The following is a 13,122-nucleotide window of genomic DNA, read 5'->3' on the forward strand; positions in this document are numbered from 1 at the left end:
AATCACAACGCCAATGTGTGCCTTGCTGACTGAACGAGGGGCACACCAAACAAACGAGGTGCCTGCCCCTGCCAGTGTAGATTTTTCTTGACAGGTATGCACATAAGTAAAAAGCCAACATTTAACTATCAATTACTTGCTCTCAAAGTGGGAGAGTGCAAGTCATTCCGGCGTGGGCAGTGCAACACAGTGCACAGTGCGCACAGGGCAGGTGGGGTTTTCACTCGCTTCGATTCAGCCGCAACACTATGGGAAGTGTACCATCCACCATCGTCAACCATCTTCTTGTCGTCGTTTGACCTTGGGCCAATGGCGCCAAGCGGAGAATGAGAATTCATGCCGTGGTAGCCAGACCCTGCACGCTGCGGATTGGAACTAGAGAAACTTCCGTCGACTTTACACATCATGTGCCCAAGCTGTCGTCGAGGGGAGACATGTCGACTGCCCGCGGCCCTTGGGCGTGATTATCGGGGCGGATCGCATTTGATCGAACCGGTCTTCCTCGATATGGAAATGGTGCTGTGCGTCGTTGTAGGTTGTCGTATGCAGGTGCTACAGTGAGAGCCAAGCTGACTACGATCGGATATTCAGGCACGGACGAGGGCATGGACTATCAAAGGGTATTTCCGTGATATAGTATGACGGGGGCTTCAAATCGGGATGCCGGCACACTTTAGTCACTCGTCATTGCGGCTTCAACTATCGGGTTGTATGACAGGGAAACGAGCTCAAGCCTCAACCAGCCTAAAAGGTGGCTGACGCTTTTGGATCGACTAGACATATTCTCACGGGTACTACTACTAACTACATGTCAAATAGGCAGAGATGGGGAGGGAACAGCAAGTAGCCTCTCTCCACCCGTTGCTGCTCCTTGTGAGGCGTTCTGACGTTGGGCGAGGCGGATTGTGGCCAAATTCAGCCCCGTGGCAGTGGAAGTGGATCACGACCTTAAAGCCTTGCCAGCTTTTAAGGTTTTAGGGAACAAATAGTAGATGAGACAAGTTGACGGCTGTTTGAGAGGATGGTGGGGACTCGGCCCCAAGGCTGAATTGGCATAATACTGGACAGTGAGTCTCCGTATTAGATGTTGTTCCATTTTGGGTTCTGTCTTGACTCTTCCTCTAGACCATGACAGACGCTAGATAACCGTTGCCCACCATGACCATGTGGTTAAAGGCACATCCCCACCGTGAGGGAGATGAGGGAGAGGCCTGAAGAGGGAGCCCATTGACTGGCTGCCCTAGTGAGCGGATCATTGAAGGCAGGGTGGAAGCTGAATGCTTCGAGTTGACTTCCCCGTCGGGCTTTACACACCCGAGCATCTAAGTAAGCAGACCGAACCCCCTTGTACGGCTTCACAAGACCAGTGTCCTAGTGTCTCTGGGGCCGCAGAGCTGCCATGTCGCGCGCATCGCAGCGCTCTGCAAGAACACACGGGCACCAGTCGACCAGCCAGTCCCGAGCCGTGCTGTGCAAGCGCAGGATTCAGTACAGCGCGCACCTGGACCGTACCAGACATGTGTGTAACTACTGGTGAGGAAGAACGAATAAGGCCATCAATCTCGCCGGCAGACTAGCAGGGACAGGGCATCCGCCACGGTCCCTACCTAGTACGAACGACGAAAAATATAAGCGGCTGCTGGGCTGCTCCGCGCGGTACATTGTACTTAGATGTATGCACACCCATCCATTGTCCGCATGTACCAGCCGCTTCCTACTTCAGCCCTCGCACCTTGACCTTTTTCTGCCTACCCGTTGCCAGGTTCTTCCTCGACAACACCACCGTCTGATTTCAAGCCCATATCACGCCCGTGACGCTCCCTCGATTGCTGCGCATGCGTTTTGCCCGAGAAATCCTGGCCGGTGCTAGAAGCACCCCTTCCCGACCCTCTTGAAGCGATTGCCGTCGGCGCAGCCCAGGAATATGACCCCCTGCCGGTGACTTCATCCACACAGAGCTCCATCGGTCCGCAGCCAGACTGACTGACAATCGGAGCTGCTTTTTTTTTCCTCTGCCCTGCGTTTGATATATATCTCGTCTTGTTTCTCGCCGGGGATACTTTGTCCTTCCCCTCCGCCATCATGGCCTCAAGCTTTGCTGAGGCACCTGCATCTTTGCAAAGTCACCTCTCTGAACCCCGCAATACTCAACCTTCAGCCGGGAACGGGACCCAACACACCCCGTCCTGCGGAACCGATCCCTTCACCTTGTCGCATCGTCGAGACGAAGCCGTGTCTCCCCCCGTCGAGCATATCGAGACACCTGCTGGTTCGATTGCGACTCTGAGCCACTATCAGTCTAGCGACTTTAGCGACCTCGACGACGACCCATTCTTTGGCGCCGACTTCAACGCCATTGACCCGGCGACGCCCTCCTTTTTGGATGAGGTCGCGTGGGATCAGACTACTTCCTTTGCGAACCATTCTACCATATCTGAGTCTCGCCATGGATCAGTAGATGGCTCTCCGTATCCTCTGACGCCCACACACACAGCCTCTGTCCACACGACGCCACCTACAAGTGATCGGAAGGACCTTGGTATAGTCGTAACTTCCGAGACGATACCCGACTCAATCTCACCACAACAGCTCCGGCGACCGCTCAAGCCAAATCCCATCCTTGTCGGCTCATCAACGCTTACCCCAAGTTACAGCGGTAGTAATCGGACAAGCGAGGACGGTCTTGCCCCGGCTCCTGCCGCCATGTATCCCCAGAGTCCAAGAGTGACCATCTCAGTTTGGGACAAGGATGATGACGCTCCCATCCATACTGTTGAGCGCACGTTGGAAGACAGTCCCGGAACGGTTCGCGGGGGCATCCACTCCGCGGGTGACCTCATATCTACCGTTCATGCTCAAGGCTTCATCACTGGTCACAGGGATTCCTTGGATCGCTGGCAACAGGAGTCCGGATCCAGACGAGCGGGCCTTGATCCCAGCAGTCGTCCTCCTGACGAAATACCCAGTATCAATGAAATTGTTTCTCAAAGAAGAAGCGACGAACGCAATCGAGAAGTCGGGCGGTGGTTATCAGATAATCCTGATAATATGTCCGCTCCAATGGAGAAATCTGCGGACGAACTACGAGCCATTGACCGCAAAACACACCAGGATGATGAGATTCTTTTCGGACATCACACTCAAAACCAGTTCAAGGAAGGGTCGACTATTCTTGGTGGCAGTGGAGGGGAGATGTCTGATGTGGATCGAAAGATTCTTCTGGCCGGCCGAAATTTTGGAGACGCACCTATACTCCATGAAATTCAAATGGGCGAGCCTGGAAGATTCCAACCAGAATCATCACAGGCCGCCATTGCCAAGTTTGAGAGCATGTGCCGAGACAATGATTCCATCATCTCGAGATCTGCAACCTGGGGCACTCGCCGACGGAGCTTTCCAAGCGTTGTTGACGTCGAAGGCGTAACGAGCGGGAATTTTCTGAAGAAGCTGTCTATTAGCCGCGGTAACGGAGAGAAGACCAGCAGACCAGGTAGCTTCCTCAGGGATCTTCGAGGCCTCGTAAGACGTACCAGCGCCAACCAACTTCGCAAACGATCGCGGAGCCGTTCTGATGGTCGCTCGGGCAGCCAGGCGGAGACATCATCTCACGACGGAGCGGGACAGCATATCAAACGCGAAACCACACCGCACTTGTCGCCCCCATTAGGATCAGCCGGTAGCGGCAAGAAACAAAGCCCTAGCATCAATACAACTCTGGCATCCATGGGCCAAAATTTTGCATCCATATGGACGGGTCATGCTAGAAGTGGCTCTGTCAGTGGACCGTCTCCGATGGGCTCACCCAGAGCATCTCTCAATAGTCTTAGCGTTAAGAATTCACTGAGAAGACCTCGGAGTAAATCTGAGATTCCCAAGTCCACAGGTGGTACACCTGACATGGAAAGCACATCAAGTCTCGTCGACATGTGGCGCAAGTCTGGTGGCCCCCCAGTAGCTCCCGTCCGCAGAGTCAACCAGGTCCACGCTGTCGATGACGATGACGACGACGACGACGACGAGCTCTGTGAAGATAATGATATGAAGGCGAACCCGAATCTCATTGACGAAATTACGCCAAACTTGGCTGGATTTCAACAACATGTGATAACGTTGAATCCGGCATTGGGGGACACACATGGCTATCTAGTGGAACGCATTGCTCACCAGCAGGTTGCCAGATACAAGTCGTTGCTCAACGCTAAAGTTAAGCACTTGGGCCTGGGCGCTAATTGTCCTTGCGGCTCCTTGTGCGTGACACTGGGCGGAACCGCAAATCTTCTTGGTCAAAAGGGTGATACCAAGGCGCCAGATTCTTTATCAGCGGAGGAGGGCATGCCAACAGAGGGCACGATCAATAAAGAAAGCTTCCCGCAAGACATTCCCATGCCGCCCACTCAGTATCTACCCGCCGAGTTCGAGTGTCGGCTTTGCTATCAGAGCAAGAAGTTCCAGAAACCATCCGACTGGACAAAGCATGTGCACGAGGATGTACAACCATTTACGTGTACTTGGGACAAATGTCGAGATCCGAAATCTTTCAAACGGAAAGCCGATTGGGTTCGACATGAGAACGAAGGTCACAGACACTTGGAGTGGTGGACCTGCGATGTAGACGATTGTCGACACACTTGCTATCGCAGAGACAACTTCCTTCAACATTTAGTGCGCGAACACAAGTTCTTGGAGCCTAAAGTGAAAACGAAAGCTGCCATGAAGCGTGCCGGAGGAGTTGATCCAACATGGCACAAGGTCGAACAGTGTCACATGGAGACTACAGGTCGACCACAGGATGAGCCATGCCGATTCTGTGGCAAGACTTTTCCAAGTTGGAAGAAGCTGACAGTTCATTTGGCCAAGCACATGGAGCAGATTTCCCTCCCCGTTCTGCGGCTGGTAGACGCCAAGGCAAAGGAATTGGCTGCTGACACCATTATCAGTCCAATTCAGGACCCCGCCCCAAGACAAGCAATTCCTTTGACCATCACGCAAGCTGCGACTCCATCACAGTTCCCTGGTGGACAACAGATGCCGCAACAATCAGCGCAGAAGCAGCCACGGCATAGCTACAGCCACCAGAATTTGGGACTTCAGTCACCAAGCTCCTACATGTACCCTGTCATGCCCGCTGCGCAGTTTCACCAACAGCAGCTCTATCCACCACAGTTTGAAGATATTGGACCGAGCCTTCAGTCTAATATGGGTGTTGGGCAAATGAACCAGGGTTATAATACGGGCCATCGACTGCAAGGCATGCAAGGAAACCAAAGCGGAAGTTACTTGCCGTCCAACAACAACTTCATGACCATGTCAGATAATGATGTAGAGCCATTCCCACAACTGAGCATGAATGCTCTTGGACTGCAAAGCGTCGGAGACGTGCAGCTAGGAGGCCAGTTTGGCGGGCAAATTACCTTTGACGCCATGATGGACCCATCCAGCGTGAACGGGAGTCCCTTTAGTGGTCATGAGTCGCTGTCGACATATTCTCACTCGCCACACATGAACGCGTCAGCCTATAACCAAGACCAGCGTCATAATCAGCAACAGCAGCAGGGGCAACAACAGCAACAGGGGCAACAGCAGCAGCAGCAGCAACCACAACAACACTGGGACGAGCGGCCGCTTTTTCTATAAGATTTCCAGTAGTATCCCGTCGAGGAAGGAGCCGTTATTGTTTGGGCGACAGTTGAAGGACGCACTTCTCTTCCTCTTTTGAGTGACCAACACTGTGTTATTTTTCAGCTGAACATGTGGTTTTTTCTTTCTTTTTCTTCTTTCTAGCCTTTTCCCATTTGCAGCGAGCAATTTTCGAGTTGGATTGCACAGTTGCTTTCGGTTTTTCCCGATGAAGGCGCAAACGCATGGCTGGCATGGTGTTAAGTTTTAGAGGCGAGTGACGGAGTGTTTCACGGGCTGTACGACGAATGGGTCTTGCGCCGTCTTAGCGGCTGGTTATGAATTATTCAGACGCTGGATATGCCAAAGGATATATTTTGGTTTTATTTTGAATACCATGGATTGGTGGAAGACAGGTTGCTGCAGAGACGGGTTGACCTGTGCGAATTTATGACGGTTGAAGATGTGTCCATGGATTGATATACCTTGTCTGGGTGCACATAGATGCATATTTGGTTTGGTTTGGATTCTGTAACGAATTATGACAGCCGTGGCCAAAAATGAATGACTTTATTGAAACATGCGATAAACGAGAAAAGGTAGAAGAATAACTTGGGCTTCTGGCATAGCTAGGTGTCTGCTATATGCAAATGAGGTTCCATCAATCCGATATTTCGGTTGGGTCAATACCTACCCGGTGGGTAGCTGACGTGTGTCGAGGAAAACTTGCCCGGCTTGAGGCTGTAAAGCGAAGCGACAAAACTGGTTTTTTTGTGAGCACCTTACACTTGGTCGCCTGGAACCTTTAAACGCGCAACTGTTGATTTTTTGATTGTATACTCCCCTAGGCAAGCATACTATCTGCGGTTTTAAATTGAAGGCCTACTATTTCTTTTACCAAGAAACAGTCAAGATACCCTGGTTTTTTCCACTAATAGATTCGCTTACATCCCATATATGCTGGGCAAAGATATGTAATGTAATTAATCGCATACTTGATCTACGTAGTGCGTTGGAAGGCGCGGCCGCTGGTCACGCCGGGAGGACGGGCCTTTTTGGCTCGACAGTCAATTGCATCCGTTAGTGCGTCGGGCATATTGCATATTTAATCGAGTGAATGGCCTGGTAGATAATCTGGCAGTGATTTTAACAAGTTATAAGAAGAAGAGCTTACGGAATAGTACTAGTAATAAGTGTGTAAACTGCTGGGATATCATAATGCACAGACAAGCTCTTCAAGCTGCCTGCTTGGCAGGGGAAAAGCTTGAAATCTGGAGAAGTGCCAAGTGGAGCTTGGCGGATGCTCAGCGGCTGGTTTTCGAACAAGTCATTTTCTACTCCGTGCTTGACAATGTTTGGGTGGGCCAAAGACGGCGCGGTTGTGATACCCCTACTGAATACAGGGTTTTTTTCGTTTCGACGAGGAGAGATTGGGTATTGCCAGGGAAATGATACCTTCCAAGATTGAGCCTGTGCATGTGGCATCTACTCATCAGAGGACAGTTCGTTTCCCTGGGTCTGAGTAAATTATGACGTGGCATCGTGCACAAAATTTATAAACCAGGGATGCCATCTGAAATTAGGCCAGGTTCTTCTGGAGTTCTGTGTTAGCTACTCCGTACCTAGGTACGTATCAGTATTGAACGATGGCGTGAAATGGCTGAATGCCTACTCCGCACAAACGAAAGCAGGCCCCCCAGAATTGTACGGACCAAACAAGAACGGAAACGAAAGACATGGCAAAAAAAGAGAGAGAGAAAGAAAAAGAGGCTTCATACTGAAGAAACAACTCCTCGTATAAAGTACCGGCTGGCATGGCGGTGCATAAAAGCAACCAGGTTCGTTATGGAGTACAATACGGAGCCTGCAGTGGAGCCTTTGGCTTGGAGGGATATTGGGGGCGAGGACGGCGTGGCTGGCTAGCTAGTAGTTTGTCTTGCCCAGAATGAAGGAAGCAGCAGGGAATGCAGGAAGCGAAAGTAGGTAGCTCTGCATTGAAATGTAGATGGATTTTTTTGAGCAACAATCGTCGGTGCATGGGGTACGAAGTATGTATGTATGTACATATGTACGTAATGGGTTCCCAGATCCCGTGGCTGGAAGTCAGCAGCATCACCACTAGGAAGCCAAAGTTGAGTAGGCATTCGTTCGTATTCAATGGTATGCCACGAGGAATCCGTGCGTGCCTGTATTCGTGGTCATGTGAAAGCTGGGTCGACGATGCATAAACGGCCTAACGGCGTCTGACAGGAGGCAGTGCGGCGAACGAAGACACATGTCGTCCCATCAAGGCTCTAAATATACTGCGCATGATAGCCTCCTCGCCTTGCCAGATCCACCATATGAACGTACCGAGTACACTGCGGGAAAATCGATCCATGTGCCTGGTTGTATAACCCAGAGAGAGAATCGGTTGATGCTGAGGGTATGGAGTAGTAAATCGACGGCTGGGATTGTTGACCGGGCAATTAAGAACAGCCTTGTTTGCTCAATCAGTGTGTACATGACTCTCACCAAAGCTTGAATTGCCATTTGTTGTATTCGAGGCTGCTTCATCGGCCTGGCCGTGAGAATAGACCCCAAAGAGGCCTCGACAGATCGTTCAGCGGTCTCGTCGACCACCGCCGCTCCACGAGAGTCGACATGGAGGGCCAGTCTCTGCACTCTCCTGACCAGCGTCGCCCCCCCTGGCGGACTGTTTGGCGGTTAACAACGCGGTGGTGGCGGGAATTGTGCCCCTGGCCAGGATGAGGTTTCAAGTATCGCACCACGGATCGACCGCGGAGTGGATTGGGATGCAAAACCGCGGGTCTCGATTGGCGGGCTTAATGGGGTCTTGATTAAGGATTGGTCTAAAAGCCGCAGAGCCGCAAGGGTTCGCAAGTGGTGAAGCGCACATTGCCATCGGAGTAGTAGTACGTAGTGCTGCTCGGTGAAAGGTTTGGGGAGCGGTGACGGCAATTAGAAGAACAGGATGAAAAATTGTGGCGCAAATACATGGCTTATGTTGTAGCGCCCGTAACGAACAATTGACCCCTTTGTTTGTTGCAGAGTATTTTGTAGACATGTCTGGGACAGTCTGGTTAATAATAGAAATCAACACCAAACATGACGGGCCCCTGAAGCCATGTGGAGTCGGGCCACACTTGCCTTGGGTGCCAAGACATGCATGTGGCTTTAATGTTCGGCTGTACATGCAGCATTTCCGGCCCAGCGCATTTTTAATTCTGGCAGCGAGTTCAAACGGCGGCTAGAGGAACATCTTGCTCCAATTCGAGACCTCGACATTGTCTTGACCATGGGAGCATGCCTAGATTGAAGCTGGCTTTGCTGAAATGTTGTTGCATCTTCATGACATCTCGAGGCCGTATTGTTTCTGCAGGCTTGGCAGAGTACAAACACTGTGACTGGTCAACATGTCACCGCCAGTCAACGTGGCTTAGAGTCCACCCGCCAGTTTTATACCCCTGGGATCTCGTTTTGATTCGCCAGCCTCGCCCTTGACCCCTGGAGTTTGCAAGTGGCTCTCGTGTGGATCGTCTCAACCACGGAGCACGGAGTACGGGGACACGAACTTGAGGGAACTACGGAGAGCAAGAGCCGTCCAAGAATCGTCCAATAACCAATGTACATACACTGCCCCTATTAGTACTTTGAGATCGAAGGGTCGATATATTACTTCGGTGCGAACATCTAGGCCCTAGGGGCGGCAGGGAGGCCAGTCTGGTCCATGCTTACCATGCATGCTCCCTCTCGATTTAGTTCGGGTCTCCCATTTCTCTGTGCTTGTCATGCCCGATCCACCCTCTTCCTTTCCTTCTCCTCAACTTCGTATTCCTTCTCTCTCCGTCTCTCGCTCGCCAGCCGTTGATCATTTTGTTTTTGCGTGTTATTTTGCATTCTATTGTGATTTCGACATTCGTTTGGGAAATTCGTTTTTCTCATCACAGACACTCGACCTCCGTGCTGACCCTTTCTCTTTTGCATCACCGCGTCGTCTTAGTTGTATGCGTTTCAGGTCCGCCCCTGGTTCGAGCTGCCGCCGCCACCACCACCACCACCACACCAACTAAGGAGTACATACACCTCTATCGCGGCCTCAATCACAACTGCAGCCGCAGATACTGGCCGCCACCTTCCCCCCGATTTCTCTTTCCCCTTTTCAACAGTCTTTCAACGGCTGGTGAATCCGTGAACGAGGCGATATTCCTGTCCCTTCGTGCGATCTCGTCTTTGTTTTTTTTTTGCCTGTTTGTTTACTTCAATTCTACCTTGGTTGACCCTTGGCAACTTTTGACTTCTTCGACACCGCTGGACGTATTTTTTTTGGTGTAAATTCACCTCCAACACGGTCTTTCAACTTTGATTTACAGGACCAATATTGGAAAAAAAAATCATCCAATTCCTTGGATAGTCCTTCTTTCGTTAGCAACCTTTGCCGAACTGGGGAGAACAAACACGACTCTATATCGAATTTCATGCGCATCTGCTGGTCTACAGCTCTTTGTTACCTGTTTTAAACTCCCTGTAGACATGTACTATATTGCTTTCAGCTTTCAGCCGATGAAGTCCTAACCGAATTTGAAACGATTGAATCCTCAACGCCGAATCGAAGTTGTTCCGTACCCGAGTCGTCAGTTTTATCTCGAACTATTTCTCGACATCTTTAGCAGAGGGCAAGAATGGCTCGTACTAACCCGAGATGGAGTTCCTGGGCCCAGGGCATGGTGTTGTTTGGTCTCATGGCGACGAGAGTAATGGGGGGACAGATTTTGAAAACCAGCGGATTCAGCGACTGTGGCTCTGATTCGACCATCAAAGTCGACAAGATTAATATCAGCTACAACAACGAGAACAAAACTGTGAATTTCGATATCGCTGGGTCTAGCAGCAAAGAACAGAATGTAACGGCGATACTCGACGTGACTGCCTATGGCAACACGGTGTACTCGAAAACTTTCAATCCCTGCGACAAGGGCACATTTGTTGAACGCCTATGTCCGGTTCCCGTGGGCCAATTTGCTGCTCAAGGGAACCAGCAGATCCCTTCCGAGTTTGCCAACATGGTGCCTGGTATTGCCTTCCAGGTACCCGATATCTCTGCTCACGCGACTTTGCGGTTGATGAGCCAGAACGGCGATAGGGTCGCCTGTGTTCAATCCGATGTTTCCAACGGCAAAACAACTGATATCCCCGCTGTATCTTATGTGGCCGTCGGTGTTGCTGGCGCCGCTCTGATCATGTCAGGAGTATCGGCTGTTGGTGCTGCACTGTCCGGTGGTAGTGCTGCGCTTGGAAGTGGCTCTGGCGGAGCCGTAGGCACTATCAGCCCAAGCTTTGGGGAGGTAGTTGGGTGGTTTCAAGGCATGGCAATGAACAGCATGTTGTCAGTCAACTATCCTCCCATCTACCGCAATTTTGCCAAGAATTTTGCTTTCTCCGTCGGTCTTTTTCCCTGGTCAGGAATGCAGACCACAATCGATGATTTCCGATCCAAGACGGGTGGCAACTTGACCCAAGACAGCCTCTCTTACCTTCAAAATGCCACGCTGGTATTCCCAGATGGTTCAACAAGCAGTCCAAACAAAGGGCTATTCAATTTAAAGCGTGCTGTTGACACCTTTGTGGAACTCGCCAACAGGGCGGTGGAAGCTTCTGTCAACCCGACTGAACCGGTTGGCAATGGTGACTCGAATGACCTTCAACACAAAGTCAAGGGCATTCAAGCCTTTGCTGAGAAACTTCTCGTTCCCAAGTCGAACATATTCATGACGGCCTTGCTGATTGTGGCTATCATCATCGCCGCCATTGTCGTTGGCATTCTCCTTGTCAAGGTTATTCTCGAAGCGTGGGCTCTGTTTGGCAGCTTTCCAGAGAGCTTGAGAGGCTTCCGAAAGCACTACTGGGGCTCTATTGCTCGTACTATTACCTCTCTCATCTTACTACTCTATGGCATATGGGTACTCTATTGCGTATTTCAATTTACCCATGGCGACAACACGATCGCAAAGGTTCTCGCCGCTGTTACCCTTGCTATTTTCACTGCCATCTTGGCCTTTTTCTCATGGAAGATTTGGTCAGTTGTGCACAAGCTCAAGAAGCAAGATGGTGATGCGGCTGCCATGTATGAGGACAAGAAAATCTGGGTCAAGTACTCTTTGTTCTACGAATCATATAAGCGACAGTACTGGTGGCTGTTTATTCCAGCCATTTTTTACATGTTTGCCAAGGGTGTTGCAATTGCTGCTGGAGACGGTCACGGCATGGCCCAAACGATTGCGCAACTGGTTATTGAGGGCCTTATGCTTTGTTTGCTCTTATGGAGTCGGCCTTTTGAGCGTCGTTCGGGAAACGTGATAAATATTGTCATTCAAGTCGTACGCGTCTTGTCGATTGCTTGTATTTTGCTCTTTGTGCAAGAGTTCGGAATCAAACAGACCACACAGACCGTTGCGGGCGTGGCACTCATCGCGGTACAAGCTACGTTAACTGCAGTGCTCGCAATTCTCATTGCTTGGAATGCCATCAACGCTTGCTGCAAGATGAATCCTCATCGAAAGAGGAGAAAGGAGGCTGGTAGGTTACATTCCTCTGGATAAAGTTTTATCCCTAACCTATGCTAACCATTTCGCTTAGAACAACTCAAACGCGACATGGATAACCTCACACCTCTTGACGCCCGTAATTCCCTACTCCTAGACCGGGCACCAATGCCAGAGAAGTCAATGTTTGCCGTCTCGAGTGATTTGAACGAGAAGGGCCATGTGCGGAATGGTTCTGCCGAGCGGTTCTATCCAGGCGGTGGCGATATAAGACCACCTGTTGCTCCTTCTGGCGGCCACATGTACCGACCACTTACACCAACTATCGCGAATGACTCCCAGAGCCTTTTGGATGGAGCTGCGCCAATTGGCACATCAGATCGACAACCCACTGTGCCCAGTGTCGACCGAGAGTATCGTGGAGCGTATGCACCATCCACGACATACGGCAATGGGGGAGGTTACAATCGTCGGTTCTAATGTATGGTCATGCTTGACGAAAAAGTGAAAATCGTGAGCCATTAGATGTGGGAACGAGTCCAACGAAAATTCCCCCCTGCCCCGTGTTCTCCGTTCTTCAATAGGTTTGGATTGATGGTACCTTGTCGTTTAGACGATATTTAGCCTTGTTGCTCCCATTTATTTCTTATTTTGGTGTTTAATCTCTCTCCTTACCTTTACCACTTTCAATGACCACTGTCCGACGATTGACCTATCCTTGAACACCGCACTGCATCGAAATAGTGTATATAAAACATGGACATCTAAATTGCGCAAAGTTTAAAGAATAGAGCGGCATGCATAGCACAGACACAATTGCATTTATTGGAGCTTGGATAAGGTTTTGTACAAAGATGATATAGATGTAGTAAAAAAAGGCCCTTTTTCTTTTTGGAAGAAGCTAGATGAATTGCACGCATGCAGTATGAATCAATTGATGTGCTTGCTGTTTGATCATGAGAAG

General features: G+C 50.4%; 2 protein-coding genes across 2 annotated transcripts; both read left to right on the top strand.

The window, feature by feature from the left end:
* Positions 1-2,082: 2,082 nt before the first annotated feature.
* G6M90_00g100900 (uncharacterized protein) lies at positions 2,083-5,634 on the top strand (the record flags this gene model as incomplete). The annotated part of the gene is made up of 1 exon (XM_014690772.1): positions 2,083-5,634. The coding sequence occupies one exon, from the start codon at positions 2,083-2,085 to the stop codon at positions 5,632-5,634; it is 3,552 nt and encodes a 1,183-aa protein (XP_014546258.1).
* A 4,664-nt stretch (positions 5,635-10,298) lies between these two features.
* On the top strand, positions 10,299-12,638 carry FLC2_3 (Flavin carrier protein 2; the record flags this gene model as incomplete). Its single annotated transcript, XM_014690771.1, has 2 exons — positions 10,299-12,192; positions 12,253-12,638. The coding sequence occupies 2 exons, from the start codon at positions 10,299-10,301 to the stop codon at positions 12,636-12,638; spliced, it is 2,280 nt and encodes a 759-aa protein (XP_014546257.1).
* Between the last annotated feature and the right edge of the window lie 484 nt (positions 12,639-13,122).

The sequence above is a fragment of the Metarhizium brunneum genome, chromosome 6 (genome assembly GCF_013426205.1).
Source record: "Metarhizium brunneum chromosome 6, complete sequence".
Lineage (NCBI taxonomy): Eukaryota > Fungi > Ascomycota > Sordariomycetes > Hypocreales > Clavicipitaceae > Metarhizium > Metarhizium brunneum.